Source organism: Gossypium arboreum, chromosome 6 (genome assembly GCF_025698485.1).
Source record: "Gossypium arboreum isolate Shixiya-1 chromosome 6, ASM2569848v2, whole genome shotgun sequence".
Taxonomy (NCBI): domain Eukaryota; kingdom Viridiplantae; phylum Streptophyta; class Magnoliopsida; order Malvales; family Malvaceae; genus Gossypium; species Gossypium arboreum.
Genome location: NC_069075.1, coordinates 140074183 through 140100071, shown reverse-complemented (window position 1 = coordinate 140100071; position 25889 = coordinate 140074183). Strand labels below are relative to the sequence as shown.

Here is a 25889-nt window from a genome sequence, read left to right as displayed (position 1 = left end):
AGGTCCTCCTATTGTTCGGTTAAGCATAGTCGGAGACTCAAAACTAAAGTCATTAATAAATAAATGCACCGTCAAATCAGGTACCTTAAAGATAGGTTGCCTTGCAAATCAGGTACACTAAAGATAGGTTGCCATATTGTGGAAAACAAGTGAAATTTATGAACGATTGACCAAAGCCGCGTTGCGTGAAAGAAGTGTTCACTTTCAGCTTCTGAAGGCTGACAGGAAAATTGATTGTCTTGTACTACAGAATCCACTTTACCATAGTAGATAGGAGCTTGAAACCTTTTTAACTCACCAGCAGTGTGAAAAGATTATGGCGGAGATAGTTCTGTGCCCTCTTCTACAGATTGTCTTTGAAAAGCTAGCCTCTCGGTTCCTGAAAGAGATTGCAGATCGATGTGGATTCAAGGATGAAATCAAGAAGCTTCAACGCGCATTGGGCGCTATCCAGACTGTGCTTCAGGATGCCGAAGAGTGGCAAGCTACAGATAAAAGTTCAAAGTTGTGGTTAAGTGACCTTAGAGAGGTAGCTTTTGATGCTGACGACTTGCTTGAAGAGTTTGGTCCTGAAGCGATGATACAAGAAAACAATAATAGCTTGACTGAACAGGTGACAAACATTGTTCCTTCTTTGAGACCTTTCATAACATATCTTAAAAAGTTGCCTGAACTAAAACAGATTAGGGAGAGATTGGATGTGTTATTGGATGAGAGGTCTAATTTCAAGCTCAAGAGAAAAGATGGCGATAAAGCGATTAAAAGTCAACAGAAAAGAGAAACTGGTTCTTTTGTGATTGAATCCGAAGTTATAGGGAGAGAAGAAGATAAAGAAAAGATAGTAGACATGCTACAATTAACTGCTGAAAGTAAAGTCAATGAGGTTGTCTCAGTTATTCCCATAGTGGGTTTAGGGGGACTTGGTAAAACCACACTTGCTCAACTAGTCTATAATGATGAAAGGGTGATAGGAAATTATGAACTCAGGATGTGGGTGTCCGTTAATGATGATTTTCATGTGAGAAAGATTGTTAATTTGATGATAGAATCTGCAACTAGGAGAAAGTGTGATGATCTCATAGGGATGGATGTTCTTCAGTCGAAATTACGGGACTTGTTATTCAAGAGAAGATATTTGCTTGTACTTGATGATGTATGGAACGAAGATGCTGATGAATGGGATAAGCTTAAAAGTTTGCTGAAATTAGGTGCAGAGGGAAGCAAAGTCATAGTCACAACAAGAAGTGCAAAGGTTGCTGCGTGCTTTCGCAAATGATCAAGAGGACCACGCAAATCTGTTGCCTATTGGAAAACAAATAGTGAGAAAATGTGGGGGTGTTCCTTTAGCAGCAAAGGCACTCGGGAGTCTTATGCGGTTCAAAAGAGAGCCAGATGAATGGTTATCTGTGCAGGAAAATGAGATTTGGAATGTTTGTGAAGACGAAAATGGGATATTACCTGCCTTAAGGTTGAGTTATAGTCATTTGCCACTGCATCTGAAAGGATGCTTTATGTATTGCTCGATCTTTCCAAAGAACTACGTTATCAAGAAAGAGAAGTTAATCCATCTTTGGATTGCGGAAGGCTTAATTCAGTCTTGCCAATACCCTTTGCGAGGCACTCAATCACGTAAAGAAGGAACATCTCTTGAGAACAGCGGGAGCAATTATTTTAACGAATTAATGTGGATGTTTTTGTTTGAAGAAGTGAAGAAAAACAGCGGTGGTGATGTAGTTGAGTGCAGAATGCACGATCTCATTCATGATCTTGCAAAATCTGTTGCTGGAGAAGAGTTTTTCATATTTGAACATGGTTGCCTGCCGAAAAATCTGGCTAGAGTTCGATACTCATCTGTAGTTTGCCATTCTGAATCTTGTACCATTCCAGAAGCCTTGTATGAGGCAAAGAAGTTACGAACTCTTATCTTTTTGTTTTCCAATGGTGACTCTGGTGAAATCCCAGCCAAGTTGTTTACACATTTTCGGAGCCTGCGAGTCCTAGACCTCAGTTATAGTGGCATCAAAAGGTTGCAAAGCACAGTTTCTTGCTTGAAGCATTTGAGGTACCTTGACCTGTCGAATACCTTTATTGCAACATTACCAGAAACTATAGGTAGCCTCTGCAAATTGGAGGTGCTAAACATTTCAGGTTGCTCTGATTTGACTGGTCTCCCAAGGAACTTAGATAGATTGTGCATGCTAAGACATCTGATCATAAATGATTGCGAAAGGTTAACTTGCTTGCCAGACAACATCGGTCAGCTATTTCATCTTCAGACATTGCCGATCTTTATCGTATCAAACAAGACCGATAACTTTAAACAGTTGGCGAGGCTGCAGCTTAGGGGTGAGCTGACAATCAAGAACTTGGAGGATGTGAAACAAGAAATTAGAGCAGTAATCTTGGGTATGAAAAACCTTCATTCGCTGGAGCTGTCATGGGGTGATGATCATAAGCGGCTGGACTTGAAAGTTCAAAACGATTCTAACTGCAAATTAGGTGAGAACGTGCTTGACTGCTTGCAACCATCAAAAAATCTCAAACACTTGTCAATAAAAGGGTATCCAGGAATCCATCTTCCAAGCTGGATAAAGACTCCTTCACTGCCTGTTTTAACTAAAATAGTGTTGATGAACTGCAAAAGATGTGAACATCTCCCTGCTTTAGGTCAACTTCCAGTACTAGAGATCATCCATATGCATGGAATGGATTGCGTGAAGAATATAGGCAGAGAGTTCTACGGGGAAAACAAGAAGAAATTGTTTGCATCATTAAAGGAGTTATCCCTCATAGACTTCCCTGATCTGGAATTCTGGTGGGGTATAAGTGGAGGTGAAGAATTCCCCTCCCTTGTCAAATTAATCATCAATAAATGTCCTAAGTTGATGAACATGCCGCGATTTGCAGCGCTTAGGCATTTAGAGTTGCAGAGTTGCAATGAATCTATATTAATGTCAGCAGGAAATATAACCTCGCTATCTGTGCTCATCATTGGTGGCTTTACTGGACAATTAATTCTATTGGATAACTTGCTTCGGAGCAATGTTCATCTCTTGTCTCTAACTATCAGCTCTTGTCCCAACCTTTGCTGCATCCCACAGAGTTTGGGGAGCCTTGTGTCCCTAACATCTTTGACAATTCGTTGGTGTGACGAGCTCTCATCTTTGCCACAACAATTGCAGAATCTAACCTGTTTGCAGTCTCTAGAGATCAGTGAATGCCATGGCCTTTCTACTTCACCCCATCATATCGACGGGTTAATTTCCCTCAAATATTTATCCATCGAGAACTGCAGTAACCTAAGATCATTACCCGTTGGACTGCTACATCTTACTTCTCTCGAACAATTAACCATCATGTACTGTCCAAATCTGGTGTGTTTGCCAACTGAGTGGCATAACCTTTCCATGCTGAGGAGTTTGTCCATTTTATGCTGCCCGGAGCTATCATCTTTGCCTGAAAGTGTTAAACATGTTACAACACTGCAAAATCTTGAAATACATGGTTGTCCGGGTTTACGTATGTTGCCGGAGTGGATTGCAGATCTTTCGATTCTTAGATCTTTGGCAATATCAGATTGTCCTAATATAAACTCACTTCCAGAAGGTTTTCAGAGCCTGGACACCCTTCAGCGTCTCTCGATTCATGAATGTCCAAGGCTTGAAGAGCATTGCAAGAAAAACTTAGGTAAGGATTGGCCAAAAATAGCTCATATTGCACATATTTACATCGGATCACCACAGCTCGGGAAAGTTAATAATGTTGCGAGCAGCTCATCGCGTTAATGTCGAATACAAACAAAAACCTGATCGTGCTGTTGGTATGTCAACTTCATTCTGCCCTTGCATCTCATTAGTTTTTTCTATTATCTTCATTTTTTTCCTTGTTCCTCCACTGTGTTGTTACTATTGATAACTATGGGGTTCCTCAACTTTTGTAACTGATGAATTCTTCTTGTACAACCTGCAGACAAGTACGGCAACCCTGAACCGGCAATGCCACTCGTAAATGGTACTCTCCCGTTGAATTAATTTATAAAGATACAAAGAGAGTATGGATCCACTTATACTGTAAAATCATTTGGTACAAATTCATGATGCATGAAGGTGTCTTTCAGGAGATGATCGTGTGCGTAATGGGCATGAGTTTTCGTTCGGGGTTGCCTGTAGAATCATTTGTACTGCTGCCTTCGGGCCACCATATGTACCGTTTTTGGGTTTTGAAGCTTTCAATGAACTTCGTCTTCCCATTTGCCTAACTGTTTTTAAGTGAATCGTTCCTTATTTATATATGTAATACAAACAATTATGGAAATATGTGAAAATAATTATTATCAATATGATAATATTTCTGTACCTATCTTCTTTTCTTTTCTTTTTTTTTTTTTTTGATGCAGCCAAGTTTTCACTTTGTAAATACACACAAAAGACGATAAAAGTACTATAGAGACCCTTGTATTAATAGTCGAATTGTACTTAAAAAGTGAACAAATCAATCTTTGTATATTAGATCAAAAAATAAATTGATCTTTCCATTAAAAATCTTCAATTTTTACTATTAGTATGAGGTAAAAGTGGCATCGCCACAAGTTACTGTCTAGTTATTCTATTAGTCAGGTCAGTTTTTAACAGTATAAATAGATAGAAACTTTTAACAAAAATGATCAATTTACTCTTTGCTTTAACATATAAGAATTAATTTGGATATTTTTTGAATAGATGGGTCAAAATGCAATCTCACTTCTAGTACAAGGACCTTCGTAATACTTTTACCCACTAAAGACTCAAATTTTTACACATGATATTTGAAATATCTACAGTATTAAATTTGTTTCTAAAGAAATATCTACAAGAATATCATCCATTGCTGAACTCGTTGGTCTTGCTTCAACTACATTAATAAGCAAGCAATTGCAGTTCCCAATCTGCAATTTGTTCAAGACATTAAAGAAACTCTTAGTAAGACTAGATAAAAATAACATACATTGGCGCGTGCATGAACATACATACATACATAATTACATACACACACGAGCATGCACACACACATATACACATTCACGCACGCATCCATACATAATGCATGCATGAAATGGAAAGTAAAGAACTGGCAAAACGGAGAGCAATGAAAGGAAATTTTGCAGACCTTTAATGAGATGAGCTGCCTTGGGACTCTCTTGATCCAATATAGACATGAGCAACATGGCTTATTTTAGGCCAATCTTCACCAATATCCTTCCTGCACCTCTCTTCCAGAGCTGGACATTCTAGAATAGACAAATGCTGAAGTGAACCAACAGATTGCAGACCACTTGGAAGGGAACTTAAATTATGACAATCTGGTAATGCCAAAGATCTAAGTGAGGGTAGTTCTGCTATCCATTCTGGCAGAGCGAGCAGACCTGGGCAGCTTCGGATTTCTAGATTCTGCATTGAAGATACATATTGCAACCCATCGGGGAGACAATTCAGCTCCGGACAGTTCAAAATTGATACACTCTTGAGGCTCGATAGATGTTGGAAACTGTCGGGTAGAGAAGCCAAATTTGGACAGTACATTATGGTTAAGTGCTCAAGGGCAGTAAGGAACTGCAACTCTGTTGGTAAGGACTTGAGATTACTGCACATCTCAATTGATAATGATCGTAGGGACCGCAGGCCTTGTATATCCTCGGACAAAGAAACAAGACTAGGACATTCAATAATCTCCAGGGACTCCAATGAGGTAAGGTTTTGCAATCCTCGAGGTAATGAATGTAGCTCTTCGCACCAGCAAATTGCTAATGATTTCAGGCTGGTGAGTTTCTCTAAACTTGGAGGGATCGAGTGAAGTTTTGGACAAGAACTAATCTTAAGAGACATGAGAAGAGGATTGTTTTGGAGCAGCTTCTCCAAGAAGATCAAGGGCTCTACAAAATCACCTACCACAAGGGTGCTTAGAGAAGTCAGGTTAGATGCTGACCGTAGTACCATTTCGTTGCAGCTGTGCAGCTCCAGATGTTGAAGCAATGGCATCCATGGCATGTTTTGCAACTTGGAGCATTTTTTGATTGTCAGTTTGACCAAAGAAGGGAATTCTTCTCTCCTGTTGAAACCCCACCAGAATTCTAGAGAAGGGAAATCTATTAGTGTTAGCACTTCTAATGAAGGGAATGGTCTACCCATGCTTTCTCCGTAGAATTCAGCTCCAATGTTTTTCACCGCTTCCATTCCTTGCAAGTACAGGACCTTAAGGAGGGGAAGCTGTCCCAACAAAGGGAGATATTTACATCTATGGCAGCTAATCAACCTGAGTTCGATTATATTTGGTTTCTGAACAGTCATCCATCTAGGCAAGTAGATTCCTTGGTACCCTCTGATAGACAACTTTTCAAGAAATTGATGTGGTTGGAGGTGGTTGAGCACTTCTAGCCAGTCATCATTGGAAATACCGTCATTTAGACTGTTAACATCACTTTCCCAACATAGACTCAGTGACTGAAGGTTTCGTTTTCCGATCAAGTTAGCTTCCATTGCCTCTGTTGCATCCCGTACATTCTGTAACTGTCTAATATTAAGCTCTCCACCAAGGTTTAGATTTTGCAGCTGGTTAAGATGTTGACCTTCACCATTTCCCACAATAAACGTATGCAATGTTCGAAGGTACTCGAGTTTTCCTATCCAAGGGGGCATTGTAACGAGTCTTTCACAGCCATTTATCATCAAATGTCTCAGTTTATACAATTTGACTATATCACATGGTAGTGCAGTGAGATTATAGCAATCGGAAAGGTTCAACACTTGCAAGTTACGAAGGTTGCAGATACCTTCTGGCAAATTTTCAATATGGGTGTTAGAGATGTCAAGATATCTCAAAAATATAGTGGAAGAAATCGAATCATGCAGCTTTTTTATGCCACTACCACTTAAATCCAGGACCCTCAAATGTCTAAAACTTGAAAAAATTTCACTAGGAACTTCTCCGAGGTCACCTTTTGGGAGCAATAAGAGGAGCGATCGTAACTTTTTTGCTGCATACAGAGCTTCCGGGACTGTATATAAGTTGAAATTACAAACCACCGTTGAATGACGAACTTCAGATAGATCTTCTGTCATATTATCATGCTCCAACCTCTTGAATTCATGTCCCACTATTGACTGTGCAAGATCATGAATAAGACCATGCATCTTGCAATCTGTTATGTAGCCACTTCCACTCCTTTGAATGTCTTGAAAGAAAAACATCCATACCAAATCCTCGAAATATTCATTTCCCAAATATTCTAACGACCTTCTTCCTTCCGGTGATTGAATTACACCGGCTGCAATCCACAACTGGATTAACTTCTCTCGTTTTATTATGTAATTCCTAGGAAATATCGCACAGTAAGCGAAGCAAGCTTTCAAATGTGATGGTAAGTGGCTATAACTCAATCTTAAGACCGGTAAAATTCCATTTTCGGTTTGGGATACATCCCAAAGATCACTCTCTTGAACAATCAACCACTCTCTTTCGTTTCGTTTGAATCGCATTAAGCTTCCTAAAGTCTTAGCAGCTAAAGGCACACCACCACACTTCTTAACAATTTGCTTGCCGATAGGAAACAAATTGTGATGTTCCTTTCCGTTACTTCCAAAAGCTCGTTGCTTGAACAAACCCCAACAATCATCATCTGATAAACCTTCCAATTGATGTGTGTACACCGATTCCATTATCAATGCCACTTTTTTACTACGTGTAGTGACGACGACTCTACTCCCTTCCACACCATTTCTCAACGACATCCGTAAATTCTCCCATTCCCCGTCGTCTTCATTCCAAATATCATCCAACACTAACAAGTATCTCTTCCCGAGAAGCAACTCTTGTAATCTAAGCTGCAATACATCCATCCCCAAAACATCACATCTGCTTTTACTAACAGATTCTATAATGGAAACCATGATTTTCCCAGCATCAAAATCATCATTAACACAAACCCAAATTGTTAGAATTAAGTGACCCAAATTCTTATTTAAATAAAATACGATGGAAAATAAAATAAAAGTAAAATCCATATAGAACTAGACTTCTTTTATTTTATTTTAGAATAAGGTTTTAAACCTTATTAAACTCCATCTATTTTATATTGATTAGATAAGGTGTTTCAATCCTACTAGAATATGGCTTTGCAAGCCTATAAATAGACATAGTCTATTCCTCTTGTATTTGAGTAAAATTTTTCGACATAGTGAATTTTCTTCTCCTCTGCCTGTGGGTTTTTTTCCGAAAGGGTTTCCACGTAAAATTTATGTGTTCTTTATTTTTATTTATTTTATTCTATTTATTTTTCACAAATTGGTATCGAGCTTAGGGTTATTCATCTCGATCACGGTAATGGCGTCTTTGAAGTATGAAATTCATTGTTGGATCGCAACACCGATTTGCGTTGTGGCAAATTAAGATGCAAGCGTTCTTGCAGATGGATCTAGAGGATGCCCCGCTAGGATAGATAAGATGCCTTCGACATTAATGATGAAGAGAAGAAGCGTAAGGATCGAAAGGCATTAACACAATTACATCTGCATTTGTCCAACGAAATTTTGCAGGATGTGATGAAAGAGAAAACTGCGTTGCATTATGGAAGAGGCTAGAACAAATATGTATGTCGAAAACTCTAACAAGCAAGTTGCATATGAAGCAGCGTCTTTATGCTCATCGTTTGGAGGAAGGTGCGTCTGTACACGAACACTTAACAATGTTTAAAGAAATTCTCTCAAACTTGGAGGCCATGGAGGTTCAGTATGATAAGGAAGATCTAGGGTTGATTCTACTTTGTTCGTTGCCCCCGTCTTATTCAACCTTTAGAGACACGATTTTATATAGCCGCGAGTCTCTCACAGTTGATGAGGTTTATGATTCTTTAACCTCGTATGATAAGATGAAGCATCTTGTGGTTAAACCCAACTCTCAGGGAGAGGGTCTCATTGTTCGTGGGAGACAAGACCGGAATGTTGATGATGATCGTGGTAGAACACAGGAACGGAATCCTCGTGGTAAATCTAAGGGTAGATCGAAATCTTCAAACAGAGGTAAAACTTGCAACTTCGCAAGAAGAAAGGGCAAATTTAATTTTGAGTTGTTATAAGCTACAAAATAAGATTAAAAGGGAGGCTGCGAATCAAAAGGGAAAACAGCCGAAAATTCCGGTGAAGCTGATGTTGTAGAAGACTACAGCGATGGTGAACTTCTAGTTGCTTCAGTCAATGATTCTAAAGTAAGCGAGTGGATACTTGATTCAGTGCACCTTCCACATGAGTCCCAATCGGGATTGGTTTACAACTTATGAAACGATGATCTGAAGGTGTTGTTTTGATGGGAAATAATGCTTCATGTAAAATCGCAGTGTTGGAACAATTAAAGTTAAGATGTTTGATGGAGTTGTTAGAACACTTAGTGACGTGCGGCATGTTCGAATTGAAAAGAAATTTAATTTCGTTGAGTACTCTTGATTCAAAAGGGTGCAGATACACACCGAAAGTGGGGTTTTAAAGATTTCAAAGGGTCCTTGTTGTGATGAAAGGGCAAAGAAAGATTGCCAAGTTATATGTTTCTGAGGTTCTCTTATTCTCGGTGATGCAATTGTCGCTTCCTCTTCCTTGTCGATGATGATATTACTAAACTTTGGCATATCGCCTAGGGCATATGAGTGAGAATGGCATGGCAAAATTAAGCAAAGAGGACTTCTTAATGGGCAAGGAATTTGCAAACCGAATTTCGTGAGCACCGTGTTTTGGGAAGCAAAAGAGAGTTCGATTCACTAAAGGAATCCATAACACGAAGGAAACGTTGGAGTATATCCATTCGATCCGTGGGGCCGTCGAGTGCCTTCGAGAGGTGGAGCTAATTATATGCTAACCTTTATTGATGATTTTTCCGAAAAAGTTTGGGCGTTCTTCCGAAGCGAAAGCGATGTGTTTTCCACATTTAAGTCTTGGAAAATTATGATTGAAAAACAGACGGAAAACAGATAAAATACCTCCGCATGCACAATGGCTTAGAGTTACATTCGATGAGTTTAATAGATTGTGCAAGTCGGAAGGATCATGAGACACTTGACGATTCGTCATACTCCACAAAAAACGGCGTTGCGAACGAATGAACGAACGATCATGGAGAAGGTTCGATGTATGTTGTCAAATGCCAACTTACCAAGTCATTTTGGCGAAGCGACCTCTCATGCATGTTTTTGATCAACCGATCTCCATCCGTTGCCATTGAGAAAAAGACTCCACAAGAGGTATGGTGCGGTAATCCCGCTAATTATTACGATTTAAAGATTTTTGGGTGTCCTGCGTATGCTCATGTTGATAATGGAAAATTGGAACCGAGATCCATTAAATGCGTTTTCTTGGTTATAAAGTGGTGTAAAAGGCTATAAGTTATGGTGTCCTGAAAATAGAAAAGTTGTGATTAGCGAGAGATGTTGTTTTGATGAAACGCTATGCTACCTAACTTATCTCTTAAAGACTCTTCCAATAAAGAAAACCAAAAGCGGTGGAGCATCAGTTAATACGAATCAACTCCTCAAGCCAAGACAAAATTGAGAATAGAGTTGCTTCTTCACCGCAATACTCTATCGCCAAAAACAGGACAAGAAGAGAAATTAAACCTCCAAAGAAGTATGCCGAGGTTGATCTAGTTGCTTATGCTTTAAATGTGGTGAAGATATAGATGCGAATCAAGAGCCATTTAATTATTCGAGGCGATTAGTGTGAAGACTCGAAAAGTGGATGTTTGCTATGCAAGAGGAGATGGAATCACTCCACAAAAACGAACATGGGATCTTGTAAAACTTCCTAAAGGTAAAAAGGCATTCGTTGTAAATGGGTGTTTAAAAAGAAAGAAGGGACTCCGGAGTTGAAGAACCCGGATATAAAGCAAGGCTTGTTGCAAAGGGTTACATCAAATTCGAGTGGACTTCACAGATGTGTTCTCTCCGGTTGTTAAGCATAGTTCGATTCGAGCTTTGCTTGGTATTGTGGCCATGCATGATTTGGAGCTTGAGCGGTTAGATGTAAAACCGCATTTTGCATGGAGAACTTGAGGAAGATATTTACATGCAACAACGAGAGGGTTTTATAGTCTCGAAAAAGAGGACTATGTTTGCTTCTTGAAAAAGTCCCTTTACGGTTTGAAACAAATCACCAAGACAATGGTACAAGAGGTTTGATTCCTTTATGACTTCTCATGATTTCAAAAGAAGTAGTTTTGACAGTTGTGTCTACTTTAAGAAAAACGTGATGGTTCTTTTGTGTATCTACTTCTTTATGTTGATGACATGTTGATAGCGAGAAAAGATAAAAGAGAGATAAGAAAGGTTAAAGCCCAACTAAGTGAAGAATTTGAGATGAAAGATCTAGGACCAGCAAAGAAGATACTTGGTATGGAGATTCTCGAGATAGAAAAGCAAGTAAATTGTACCTAAGTCGGAAGGGTACATTGAGAAAGTTCTTTGCAGTTCAATATGCGAGTGCTAAGCTTTGTTAGTACTCCTTTAGCGACCATTTCAGACTTTCATCGGCCTTATCTCCTCAATCGATAATGAGATTGAGTACATGTCACATGTTCCATACTCTAGTGCAGAGGGATCTCTCATGTATGCTATGGTTTGTTCACGTCCGATTTATCATATCTGATCGGTCAGATTAGCGATACATGGCGAATCTCGGTAAAGAACACTGGAAAGCGATTCGATGGATTTTAAGATACTTACGAGGCACTACTAATGTTTGCTTACAGTTTGGAAGAACTAAAGATGGAGTTATAGGGTATGTTGATGCTGATTTTGCTGGAGACCTTGATAGAAGAAGATCTCTCACGAGTTACGTCTTTACAATCGGAGGTTGTGCAATTAGTTGGAAAGCCACTTTGCAAACTACGATCGCTTTGTCTACCAATGGCTGAGTACATGGTGATTCTGAGGCTTGTAAAGAAGCTATTTGGTTGAAGGACTATTTAGTGAACTCAATGAAGACCTTCAAATCAGCCACGATATTTTGTGACGGTCAGTGCCATCTTTCTTACAAAAGATCAAATGTTTCATGAGAGAACAAAACACATTGATATTCGGTATCATTTTGTTCGTGATATTATTGCTCGTGGTGATATTGTTGTGAGCAAAATTAGCACTCATGAACATCCTGCAGATATGATGACTAAGTCACTTCCTATAACCAAGTTTGAGCATTGCTTAGACTTGGTTGGTGTTCATTGTTGAAGTTAAACCCTTAAGGGGTTTTTGGAAGAGGTGAAGAACTTGTTTATTGAAAGTTCGCGATGAAGAACTTGTTCATTGAGAATTTGTGTCAAGGTGGAGATTGTTAGAATTAAGTGACCCAAATTCTTATTTAAATAAAATCGATGGAAAATAAAATAAAAGTAAAATTCATATAGAACTAGACTTCTTTTATTTTATTTTAGAATAAGGTTTTAAACCTTATTAAACTCCATCTATTTTATATTGATTAGGATAAGGTGTTTCAATCCTACTAGAATATGGCTTTGCAAGCCTATAAATAGACATAGTCTATTCCTCTTGTATTTGAGTAAAAATTTTTCGACATAGTGAATTTTCTTCTCCTCTGCCCGTGGTTTTTTTCCCGAAAGTGTTTCCACGTAAAATTTATGTGTTCTTTATTTTTATTTATTTTATTCTATTTATTTTTTCACACAAATCTTCAAATCAAAATACGATACCACTATGGGATTATTATACACTAATTGAGCAAGTGTTGTCTTCCCAATACCACCCAAACCAACAATGGAAACAACTGATACATCCCCCATTAAAGACCCATTATTGCTTGATAATAATTCTTCTATTACCCTAACTTTATCCTTTTCTCTCCCAAAAACCTCTGATTCAACTATAAAAGACCCAGTTTGCCTTACCCCTCTTTTTCTAATACCCTTATTACTCAAATTGAAACTAGACATTTCTTCAGCTAAAACCTGTAATGTCTCCTTGATTTGTTTTAATCTGGGTAATAAATCTATACAATCAGCTGCTTTTACCAAAGAAGGTATAAAAGAACGTACCTGTTGAGCAATGGTACTATGGTCCCTATATTGAATAGATTGAAGAGAGAATTCATCAAGCAAATCTTCCATATCATAAGCAACTTCTTTAAGTTCAGTTAACCAAATTGTGAGAGCTTTATTGGTTAATTGTTGTTCTTCAGCATCTGCAAGTACTGCTTGAATTATAAATAAGATTCTTTGAAGCTTCTTTACCTCTTTTTTGAGGCCAAGACTGTTGGCAATCTCGTTTATTAAAGGGTTGGCCAATTTTTCAAAGACTACTTGTAGAAGAGGAGATACAACTACGTCGGCCAATAGTGAAAAAATATTGAAACAAGTGGAGATGATGGTTTTCAATGATGATTGTTCATATTTGGTGCTATCAAGAGAGAAGGAATTGACACTTGTCGGGGAAACGTTTAATTTTGGTAAAATTTTGATGTTAGACGCTGTATTTTGAGTATGATATGGATTTACTACCTTTAATTTAATTTGATCAATTTTAGTCCTTATATTCATGGTTATATGAACCAGATCGGATCAAGACTCTATCAAGGTATTAGTCTGGAGAAAGACTTTAGACCGGTTGAGCCATGAGCTGATATAAAGTTGTTGAATTGATTTTTAATATTTTTATAAATTTGTTAATGATTTATTTAATTGAACCACCCAGACTGCGAATTAGTAGCTTGATCAGTTCAACCACCAAACCGATTCTGAAAAAGCTTGCATGTGCTTTTAAAATTTGTCGATTTTAGTCCTTGTCTTTTCAAATATTGAAACTTTAGTCTTGACCAAATAGTAACAGTTAAATCTATTTGGTTAAATTCTACTATTAATCTTGTATTATGTGTAAAGTTGTAGTTTTAGTTTATGTTCTTCAATTGTATTATTCTTAGCTGCTATATTTTTTAATTCCGAAAGTTCAATCTTAATGCAAAACGACAAAAGTTAAATCTATTAACTTATTTTTTTGTGAATAATATATAGAAATAATAAGTTGAAATCAAGTTACACATGCAATAATACGGTTGTTGCATCAAATTTTGAAAATAAAATAAATGACTTTAGTAGCTACCATTTGGACAAAGCCAAAATTTTAAAAATTCTAAAAGTATAAGTACTGAAAATGGCCAAATTGAAATATAGGGACTAAATCTATAATTTAAGCATAATATAGGGACTAATAGGGACTAATAGCAGAATTTATCCTATAAATTTTCTGTGGCGTAGGGAAGTGGAGACTTTTGGTTGGAATTGGAAGACTTGATGAGCCGCCACGCCATTGCTATCTGGTTCCCAGTTTCCTGGCTACTTCCAAGTAATTATGTGAATTAATAAATTACATAACTAACTTATTCATAAAAGTCAAAAATTTAATTTTGAAATAAGTAATTTTATAAAGAATTAGATGATCTCACATGGTGAAAAAATCTGGCACCAGGACATGAGGATGCAGCTTCAAGGGTTACCCCCCCGGAGCAGAAAGGATAGACGAGGAGTGTGGCCAGAAGGAATGGACGTAGCTTCCCTCATCCATATGGCCAGAAGGATGCAACTTCAAGTTGCCAAAGGAAACATATCGGGAATGGAGGATCTGCATTAATGTAAGAGCTATATGAGGAACACGAGAGCCTCTGATACCCTCAAGTGCAAGTTGTTTCCCCTCATCCATATGCATAGAGACACATTGGCACTTAATGTTTATCTCAATTTGTGACTGCAAATACATGACTGGAAGTCATCAACTCCTCCATGTCTGCATAGCAGTGGTATAGTTTCTTCGACTAATGTTGGTAGGATACTCCAATTGTGAAAGTGTGTTACATTGGCAGTGTCGTGAAAGCCTTTCAACAAATGGAATTGGACAAGCAGCAAGTAAAGAAGGCTAACTCCCATCTAGGGTTTACTAATCAAAGCAATGAGGTGAAAGGGTCGATCATGCTTCTAGCCACTCCTGGGAAGGAGAACCAAGCATCAGCGTACACTGCTATTTTTAGGCGTCCACTGCTCAAAGCCTCAAAGTGGCCCTAACAACCTTCTGCATGCAGACAAAATTCCTCACCTCAAAAAGGGAACCAGAAGGATAGAGGCAGATAAGCATGTAGCAAGGCAGTGCCACATGGTGTCATTACAAATGGCATGAACCCAAGCAAACAAGGAACCATTTGGTGCCCCATAAATTTATGGCTTAAAATGATTTACTTATCAAAATTATTTTGATTCTCATCATTCTTATTGTGATTGTCATTTCTTTACTTTAAATATTACTTTGTTGGGTAAACTACCTAATTAGTTGTTGAATTTTTCATATGTTTCTCTATTTTAATCATCAAATTTTGAAACTTCTCAATTTGATCATTAAACTATTCAAATTTATTTTTTAGTCACTAAGCCATTAAATCTGAAATGGATAGATTACGTGACTAGTATAAACTACATGAATAGTCACTAAACTATGAGAGTATTTTTTAGTCACCTAAATATAAAAAAAAAAAAATTGATTTAGCTATTAAAGTTTTCAAAATTAATTTTTTTAGTCACCATGCCATTAAATTGATAACGGAATTTTGATGTGACCTTTTTTTATTGACCTAATAACATTATTTTCAATTCAATATTTGTACATTCTATCAATTTAGTCTTAATTCTAAAAATAAATAAATTTGGCCCTAAAGATTCTTACTAGCATTCGGTGCTAGTGCTTGTATAAATAGTTTTGACATTGTCAATGTAAATTACACAATTAGAGCTAATCAAGTTATTTGGTATCCGAAAAATATAATAAAAAAATTCAAATTTTGAATTAAATAGTTCGAGTTATCTGGATCTACTCAAATAAAAAAATCATATTTTTCGATCTAACTCAAATATAAATTACACAATTCAAGTTATCTAAAAATCTGAATAAGAAAATACAAAACTACGCTGTTTTAATAAATGTTTACATTCTCTAAAGTTAAAAGTCAAAACCATTCAGTTTAAAGATAAAACTATATCTGATAAATGTTTACCCATTGAGTATAAATGATAAGATTGGTTAACTTGACTCAAATTTTTTTTACTAAATTCAATTAAAAAAATTTAAATTAAGTTCAATTACTAAAATAAGATTATCAACTCAATTAACCTGAATTCTTTTAAATCGATTCGACTTGATCGAATGCCCACCCCACCCTTAATCAATACAGGTGTCTTTCTTATGCTCTTAATAAGGCCCACCATATAAGAACCAACTAATCCTGAAGAAAACAGATTTAAAATTAACGCAAAAGAATTATTCAATACAAAAATAATTTAAGAGTAAAATATTGTACGAAAATGACATGTTTTCTATAATAATGCCGTCATTCCATTAATGACACCACCCAATCATCATTTAGCAACCATCAATTTAAAAAAAAAAATTTGAGTGCACATAACTAAAATTTATTCAATTAGTTGTTTTATTCAAAATGACGAACAAAACGAGACATAAATATATAAATGAAGTTTTTATTTAATTTTAAAATAAAAATAAAATATTAAAAGAAATTGATTATATAAAAATCAAACCGGTGATATTACTAGTTATTTGATTATATATAGAAGTGACCTTAAAAGAAGTGAATAATAGTGAAAGGACTGCAAAATGAGAATAGTATATAGTCAGATGTTACTTTTGTAGTCTTTAACCTGTTTTTTTTTTTTTTTTTATGCTTCGTCAATGTGTTAGTCTGGGTATCCAAAAGAAAGTACCCAATTAGTTCAAAGTTTCAACCAAGATAATTGACATTCAAAGTTTGTAGTCTTCAAAGTTTTTCCTTCACCATCAACATGAGTCTTGACTCAATTCTATACACCATGCGTTCTGGCTGAGGCCTACAAGAGGAGGGGGAATCTTCATTTAGAGCAAACCAAATATAATTACAAGCAGCATTGGCAAATGCATAATCAGTCACTTTTCAAGGGTATAAATAATTACGATATGAAGGGGGCTCTAACCTTCATTTAGGGCATCAATATTGTATGATTAACGGATCGAAATGAAGCAGAGGTTCTATCGCCGCCCACTGCAGCTGCATATATCCCTCCATGCCCGTTGCGGCACATTCTGAATATAAGGTACTCAAAACATTTAAGCGTACAGCTGTGCCAAACCATACACCACTTGTCATTGCCCAAATGAATCAGAGGGGGGCCCATAGGGGCACTCACTGGTTGATGTAATGAAAATTCTGTTAACCACTTGACCGGCAACCATTTCTTATCCTGCACATCATACGCCTTCCAAGAACAGATCTCGTAAGAAATCTCATGGAAAACATAAAGCACATTGCCCGCGATTCCCACCACCAGTCAGGAAATTTTGGATCGAGGCAAACCCATGATTTATCATTATAGTTATAGGCGTAAGAGATCTCTATCTATCGCGAGAGAAGTGCACCAAAATCCGAGATCTGGAAGAATCTAGGAGAACAGGGCCACTTATTCCTGAATATTCCGCAATAGAAGGGACGCACAATGGAACCCAACTATCCCCACTTATATCGTAAACCTCGCCAAAACAATCACGAGATCCACGGAAGACGTAAATCTTTCCTTGTGGAGCAGGAGCCTCGGGAAGACTCCGACGGTACAGCATAGAAGTAACTTTTCTCCACGCACGTTCAGCGTGCTTAAAATCAAAGCGGAAAACATGGTTTAATGAACGAAAGATACTACCCCGAAGGATCTTTCCCCCAATGGCGTAAGCGTGGTTGCCACAGGTAACCACAGTGGGACCAAGAGGAACATCAGGTGGCATCGTACACAAAACGTTAGAGATTTCACCTCTTTCCAGATCCAAAAAGCGCAAATCAGTCCTGCGTTGACCTTCGGTATCCCGCTGTGTCTTATCGAGGAAAAACAAGCCCTTGATCTCTCCATCTCGCTCTCGCGCATCAAAGTAACTCGAGCAATTACAAGAACTGCTGCTCATGGTTCACCGTCATGCTTTGTTTTCAGTTTTAGGGTTTACTTTCTAGGTAAAGGGACGATAGGCATGGCCTCTCGCTATAAATAGGAGTGTCGTTGGTTGGGTCAATCAATTTTGCGGTTTTCATGGGCTCCACGTTGCTTGCAATCCGATCTGATGGCCCCGACCTTAGCATAGTTTAGCTTCTCTAGAACATTCTAATTTTGAGTTGACTATTGGGTTCTATTTTCTAATATTAAAATTCACACCGAACTCATATTGAATATTTCGCATAAATAATTTTTAAAATTTTTACCTGAATGATTATAAATTAAATGATAAATATATATGTTTATTTTTTCTTATTTTATTTTTAAATTCATACTAAATAGAAATTCACCCACTATGATCAAATTCGATATAAATGAAATAATATTTCTCTATAATTTTAAAATATCATATATTCAAGTTAGTCTAAGCACGTTTTAGGGTTTTTTTCTGTTCTACCGATAAAAGAAGCTTTTTGTTCAAATAATTTTAAGGTTTTAAATCATACCAAAAGAAATTAGTTATCAAAACAAAGACGTTGGAAGATGATCCAACAAAACTCAATATTGCTGGTGAGGTGGAAGAAACAGTTTAGGGGCAAGATGATGATGATGATGAAAGCAAAGAAGAATACAATTTTTGTCCGGTGGGAAGAGTATTAACATATAATGCCATACACTTTCCTTCAATAAGTATAAATAATAGGATTCGTTAATTTATTGGTTAATGTAAATGCAACATTGAGTAAAAATAATAGGATTCGCTAACTCAACTCGAACTCGAAATTATTTGAATCAATTCGATTCGATTCAAAAAAATTCAAACTGAGTTCGGTTGCTAAAATAGAATTTGTCAACTTGACAAACTCAAAATTTTTTGACTCGACTCGATCGAATGCTCACCCCTAACTTCAATAACCAAAATAGAAATACATGAAAAGTTTAACGACTAACTAGGCAGTTTAACCTATTTTATTTTTGCATGCTAAATAATGAACTTCCAATTATAACCTCATTGAGTCAGTATAATAGCATATATACTAGAAAATAATGGACCTTTTAACATAAACTTTCAAATAGGGGTGTGCGTTCAATCGAATCGAATGAAAAAATTTCGAGTTAATTGAGTTGACGAATCCTATTTTTTCATCATAACTTGATTTGAAATTTTCTCGAATCGAGTTGAGTAACATAGAATTCAAATCGAATATATCTATTCGAGTTAAATTAAAAATAATAATTTTGAATCATTATAACAACTATCACCCACTGTAATCAAATTTGTTGTGAATTTTCATCTTCTCATAATTTATTTATTATTCTTTTATATACGAGTTAACTTCTTTACTTGCTTAGTTGCTTCAATTATCTTCTAATTTTTGTCACTATATATTTTGAAATTAAAAATATATTAAATATAAAAATGTGATTTTTAATAAAAGTTATCTTAAAAGATAAAATGTGACCTTGATACCAATATAAAATTATTGTCGAAACCATTTTTTTATTTGAAAGGAAAAAAACGGGAATCGACGTTTGAAAACCAAAATGTGGAGTCGCCACCAATCTCTTTGCTTAGGTGTGATTGGGTTACCTACTAAAATGTTTTGTTTCACTTGAAACAATTTTGGTTCAAGTAAAATGTAAAAAAAAAAAAATCGAAATGCCGAAAATAGATCAAAAATCACCTTCTAATGTTTGATTGTATTTGGTATGCGTAAAATATTTCTCTGAAAAAAAGCAGATCCCCCTCTTTACAGTATACAATTGGCTTTATATAGCCAAAATCAAATATAAAATTTACAAATTTCCTCTTTTCCCCTTCATTTGTTTCTTGTTATTCATTATATTATCATCATTTCTTTGTTGTGATTTTCATTTGTTGCGGTATGGAGCCAATCGGTGATGGCGCACGTAGGATGGCCGGGGCGATAGCGATCTTTGGAAGTCGCTTGAAACTTGTTCGCACAAGGGAACCTTAGGGTTTCTGCCTAAAATTTGGTTTAGTTTTGGGCCATTGGGTGCTGGGCTATTTGGGTTAATTGGGTTAATTTGAGTTTAATGTTTGGGTCAGATGCTGGGTTTATTTTAGTTTGGGCTCTGTTGTAACAAAAGGGACTTGGATTATTAAATATTTAGTTTTATTTATTTATTTATTTTATTTTTTGGTTTTTGTTATGGGCCCGGGCGAAATGGGCCTATTACAGCTGCCCCTCTTTGCTCATTATCGTGTAACGAGAATAGAGCAAAGACCTTAAATAGGGCCAATTTTGCCCGATTTTGCTGAATCTTGACTGTAACTTTAGGGAAATAGGACTGGTGACTTAAATCTGCTCCATTGCCAATACATAGAGATAAGATTCGTCATCCTCAATCTGCTCCGCAACTGCTTTAGGGAAATAGATCTTCAATCTTCAGTCTGCTTCCTTGCTACCTCAGGAAGATAAGACTAAAATCACCAACCTGCTCTCTTGCTACCTCAGAGAGATAAAGCTGGTGCCTAAAACCGATTCCACTATTGCTTAGGGAGATAAGATCTTCAATCTTCAGTCCGCTTTCCTCGGAAAGATAAGGCTCAATCTTCAACCTACTCTCTTGCTACTTCAGAGAGATAAGGCTTGGGGCTTAAATCTGCTCCATTGCGGATACATGGAGATAAGATTTGCCTTTTCCAATCTTCAATCTTCAGTCTGCTTCCTTGCTGCCTCAGGAAGATAAGACTTCAATCTTCAACCTGCTTTCTTGCTACCTCAGAGAGATAAGGCATTGAGTTTAAATCTGCTCCATTGCCGGTACATAAAGATAAGATTCGCCTCTTTCAACCTTCAATCTTCAGTCTGCTTCCTTGCTACCTCAGGAAGTTAAGACTTCAATCTTCAACCTGCTCTCTTGCTACCTCAGAGAGATAAGGCTGGTGGCTAAAATCTGCTCCATTGCCGATACATGGAGATAAGATTCACCATCCTCGATATGTTCCACTATATCTTAGGGAGATAAGATCTTCAATCCTTAGCCTGCTTTCTTGCTACCCCAGAAAGATAAGACTCATTCTTCAACCTGCTCTCTTGCTACCTCAGAGAGATAAGGCTTGGGGCTTAAATCTGCTCCATTGCCGATACATGGAGATAAGATTTACCTTTTCCAATCTTCAATCTTCAGTCTGCTTCCTAGCTACCTCAGGAAGATAAGACTTCAATCTTCAACCTACTCTCTTGCTACCTCAGAGAGATAAGGCTGATGGCTAAAATCTGCTCCATTGCTGATACATGGAGATAAGATTCGCCATCCTCGATATGCTCCACCACTGCTTAGGGAAATAGTTCTTCAATCTTCAGTCTACTTCCTTGCTACCTCAGGAAGATAAGACTACAATCGCCAACCAGCTCTCTTGCTACCACAGAGAGATAAGGTCAGTGGTAAAATCTGCTCCATTGCCGATACATAGAGATAAGATTCACCATCTTCGATCTGCTCCACTACAACTTCAGGGAGATAAGACCCGTCACTTCAACCTGCTCTACTGCAACTTCAGAGAAATAAGGTTTGTAATCTTTGATCTATTCCATTGCAACTTCAGGGATATAAAATCTGACTTTACCGATGTTACTACACTGTCCTCTTGGAGCTGTCCTGTATACTCGGTTTCATGTATCATGCTTATGCCAAATAATTACAATGTTATGATCAAAATGAATCAAATGCTCCTAACTAGATGTGATGTTTATGTCAAATAATTAGGATGCTATAATTAAAATGAACCAAGTGCTCCTAACTAGATGTAATGCTATTGTAACATCCCGAAATAGGGCCTAAACGGAACAGTGGTTGCGAAGCCACAAATCCGAGGTAGAATGTAACGGCCTAATTTTCAGTGGTGTCAAAAATGGTGATTTGAGATCACTAAATCGGACAAATAAGATTGAACAAGATAGTAACTTAATATTTATGAGTCAAGTAAGAATTTGAAGAATTTGTGAAATGGTGAAATTAGAGAATTAAAATAATTTATTAGGTCAGACGGGTCAAAAACGAGGTATCGAGACCTCGAATTTGAAAATCGAGCTATAAATATTTTTATAAATATTTATGAAGTGTCATTGAGTTAGTATTAAAGTTTCGTTAGAAAATTTTGATGTTTGGATAGCTAATTAATTAAAAAGGACTAAACTGAAAATAGCTCAAAATTTGTTAAATTGTGAGTAAATAGCTTAAGTATTTAAAAAGATGGATTTAAAGAGCAATTAGACCCAAAGGTTAATGGCTGGACGGTTTGGGTATGAAATAAGCAAGAAAACAATGTGAACAAGGGACAAAATTGGAATTAGCATAAAAGTTAATAGTTAAAAAATGATGTAATTGAAAATCTAGACATTTCTTCATCTTTCTCAGCCGAAATGCCGTAGCAGGTCTCCTATGCTGGTTTTTCATATTTTTGCACCATGTAAGTTCAATTTTTACTATTTCTTAGTAATTTTATGTTTTGTGACTTTTACAATTAGGTCCAATCATCTAATTCATTAGTTTTTGATTTGGTGGGTGAAATTGGAAGTTACCCTGGCTGAGTAAGGGTAGTTTATGATGAATTATTATGAAATTGAAGTTCTAATTTCATATTAAGGTTGTTTTATTAAGTCATTTTGATAGAAAATGGTATTTAGGACCTAATTGTGAGCAAAATTGTGAATTAGATGTTGGTGTTGAAATTCAGAATATCAAAGGCTGTGAAATAGTTTATAATGATAAAATAAAAGTGTTAATTTAGAAAAAATTAGTTCAATTGATGGGTGAATTGAGCGGGGACTAAATTGTAAAAGCTGTAAATTTTGGGGTAAAAGTGCAATTTCGAATTTTGAACAGCATAAATTGTGAAGTGAAATAGAAATCAAATAAATGCTAATGAGTAGAAATATTTTATATTATAGATCAAGAATCCAAAGAAGAACGAGGAAAAGAAAAGTAAAGGACTAAATTGTAAGGTTTAGTCACATTTTGTATCAAGGTAAGTTTACAGTAAATAAATGCAATATTCTTTTATTTTACATTATTATTGTCAATTTCCAGCATTTATATATTATGTTATGAAAATATTTAAAGTCGAATTTAAGGTGAAGTGATGGAGGAAAAGTGTTAGAAAGCCGGTTGAACCCTAGGAATGTTAGGATATTAGGGTTGACAGATGAAACGAAATGAGCCATGTAAGTCCATATTAGAAATATGGCTTTGGAGACAGGATTGAGCCATGTAAGTCCATATTATATATGGCATTGGAGACAGGAATAATTCATGTAAGTCCATGTCAAAGACATGGCATTGGCGAGATATTGATGAGCAGAGCGACCTAGTATCCTTAGTATTCCGAGTGGTTCAACGGGTCAGGATACTGAGTTAAATTACAGTGAATTAACAGTAAAGGAAAAGTAGATTATACTTATGAAAAGGAAAGGTCGGTAAGAAAGAAGGTAAGGGAATAAAGAAGAAGATAGAAATTGAGAAGTAAAGAAATTTATGATGTTAGATGATATTATGCATAATTATCCATTATGTTGAATGTTGTGATTTATTTGCTTGTAAGCTTACTAAGCCTAGTGCTTAATCTCTTTATTTTCTTCTTCTTATAGTACTTATCTAGTCACTCGGGATCGAAGGAAATGTCGGAGGCCGATCACACTATCAAAGAAATAACTCGGTATAACTAGGCGTTTTGTTTTAGGTATGGCATGTATAGAAACTTAGCTACTTTTGGTATAATATGAATAATGAATGATGTGTAAATACTTGCTAGTGATTAGCTAAGAAAATAGCTGATAATACATGTTTATTAATATGTATGATTGAATGATGATTATCACATGAAAATTATGAAAAATGTGAAAGTAACCTAAAAACAGATTCAAGTAATGAAATGATGTAACTTTGAAAAATCACTAAAATTGTAGAAACATAGTTTGAAGATGAATAATATATGAAATTAAAGCTTATTATGTATATTTTCTTATGGAATAAGCAAAACAGGTAAAAGTATTATATTTTATGATATATCTGAGTTTTAGTGAAACAGGTCGAGCGATTTCTGGATCCCTGTTTCAACTTTGGAAATTCACCATAAATTGTACAAAACTAATTAGAAGGTATAATTTATATGGTTAGAATGATTGTTGAATCTAGTTTTGAGAGAAACAAACGACTTAGTCATATGAATTTTGTACAGGAAGAAAAATGGTTCGTAGTAAGAAGAGGTTAGTGCAGATCGAGTTTTGAAACAGGAAACTTTAACTAATAAACTGTACTAATTGGCTAAGTCAAAATTTTAGAAAAAATTAGTAGATATATATATGAGTCTAGTTTCATGAAAATTTACGGATCTTAATTTTGAGTTTTGAAACTCGAGAAATGAATTTTAAGTAACCATGACGAGAAAAACAGTTTATTCCAAAAATTAAAATAAGTGATTTAGAGTTGTTTAAAAGGTAAGATAAGTTTAGTAACACCTCAAGCTTGACTCGGTGATGGTTTCGGGCGTGGGGCGTTACATTTATTGGTATCGAGCAGGTTTAGTCGGTTCTCGGAATAGTTAGTGTGAGAAAAGTCTAGCTATACATGCCATACTTTTATTTTGATAGTGTGACGACTCACGGCGATTTTTAAATATTTTGTTTTATTGTAATGGATCCCGAGTGAGCTGGTGATGATGATGTAGAAAGTAATGCGCCTGCTCCCGTAGAAGGGGTAGCGCCATCTGAGAATAGGCTAGTAACAGTTAATCAGGGAGGAGTGACTCGAGAAACTCTCTTCCAAGCTTTGAATGATTTGTTTGCCGAGTTCGTTCGCATGCGAATCCGGAGTTAGACCTCCACCCTCATGATTCTCGGGCTACCCATGTAGCTCAAGCTCCCCAATCACAGTGCAGTGATAAGAGAAAAGCCACCGATTGATAGAATCAGAAACAAGGGCGAAAGAGTTCGAGCAACAAAAGATGATGATGCGAAAAAGCGAAATTTTGGTTAGAAAATACTATCGAGTCTTTGATGAGTTATCTTGTACACCGAGGATTGTATGGAATGTGTAGTATCACTTCTTAGAGACTCGACCTACTACTGGTGGAAGACACTTGTATCGGTTGTACCAAAGGAGAGGGTCACTTGGGATTTCTTTCGGGAGGAATTTCAGTAAAAGTACATCGATCGAGGTTTCTTGACCGGAAGAGAAAGGAATTCTGAAATTGAAACAAGGTAATATGACGAATCGATGAGATTGTGCTTAAATTATCGGCAACTTAACAAGGTAACAGTAAAGAACAAGTATCCATTGCCTAGAATTGATGATCTGTTTGATCAATTGAAGGAGCTACTTGTGTTTTCAAGATAGATTTGAGATCCGGATATTATCGGTTGTGAGTTAAAGAGTCAGATGTCTTGAAGACTGCTTTCCGGACTAGGTATGGTCATTATGAGTTCCTTGTGATGCCATTTGACTTGACTAATGCTCCTGCCATTTTCATGGACTTAATGAACTGAATTTTCAGACCGTACTTGGATAAGTTTGTAGTTTTGTTTATTGATGATATCTTGATTTATTCTCATGATGAGACTGAGCATGCAGAGCATTTGAGAACGCTTTCTGATTCGAAAGATAATCGGTTGTATGTCAAGTTCAGCAAAAGTGAGTTCGTTACGAAGTTGGTTTTCTTGGACATATTGCTTGGTGAAGGTATTAAGGTTGATCCGAGCAAGATTTCAGCCATTGTTGATTGGAAGCCTCCTAGAAATGTATCAAAAGTTAGAAGTTTTCTTGGTCTTGCCGGATATTATAGGCGATTTGTAGAGGATTTTCCATGATAGCTACCCGTGACAAGATTGCTACGAAAG

General features: G+C 36.5%; 3 protein-coding genes and 1 long non-coding RNA gene across 4 annotated transcripts; 1 reads left to right on the top strand and 3 right to left on the bottom strand.

The window, feature by feature from the left end:
* The first annotated feature begins 30 nt into the window (after positions 1-30).
* LOC108455296 (disease resistance protein RGA2-like) lies at positions 31-4345 on the top strand. Its single transcript, XM_053029706.1, is given in 3 exon segments — positions 31-1266; positions 1268-3820; positions 3970-4345. Coding segments are annotated over 2 exon segments (3468 nt in total). The 5' UTR covers positions 31-316; the 3' UTR covers positions 3786-3820; positions 3970-4345.
* An 802-nt stretch (positions 4346-5147) lies between these two features.
* On the bottom strand, positions 5148-13560 carry LOC108455295 (putative disease resistance protein RGA1). Its single transcript, XM_053029397.1, has 2 exons — positions 12718-13560; positions 5148-7955 (listed from the first exon to the last, which is right to left on the bottom strand). The coding sequence occupies exons 1-2, from the start codon at positions 13558-13560 to the stop codon at positions 5148-5150; spliced, it is 3651 nt and encodes a 1216-aa protein (XP_052885357.1).
* A 512-nt stretch (positions 13561-14072) lies between these two features.
* On the bottom strand, positions 14073-14579 carry LOC128294210 (uncharacterized). The gene is made up of 2 exons (XR_008284521.1): positions 14463-14579; positions 14073-14352 (listed from the first exon to the last, which is right to left on the bottom strand). It is a non-coding gene; the product is annotated as an uncharacterized LOC128294210 (long non-coding RNA).
* Positions 14580-16657: 2078 nt separating this feature from the next.
* LOC108456223 (uncharacterized) lies at positions 16658-18247 on the bottom strand. The gene is made up of 2 exons (XM_017754819.2): positions 17026-18247; positions 16658-16902 (listed from the first exon to the last, which is right to left on the bottom strand). The coding sequence occupies exon 1, from the start codon at positions 17999-18001 to the stop codon at positions 17444-17446; it is 558 nt and encodes a 185-aa protein (XP_017610308.1). The 5' UTR covers positions 18002-18247; the 3' UTR covers positions 16658-16902; positions 17026-17443.
* Positions 18248-25889: the final 7642 nt, after the last annotated feature.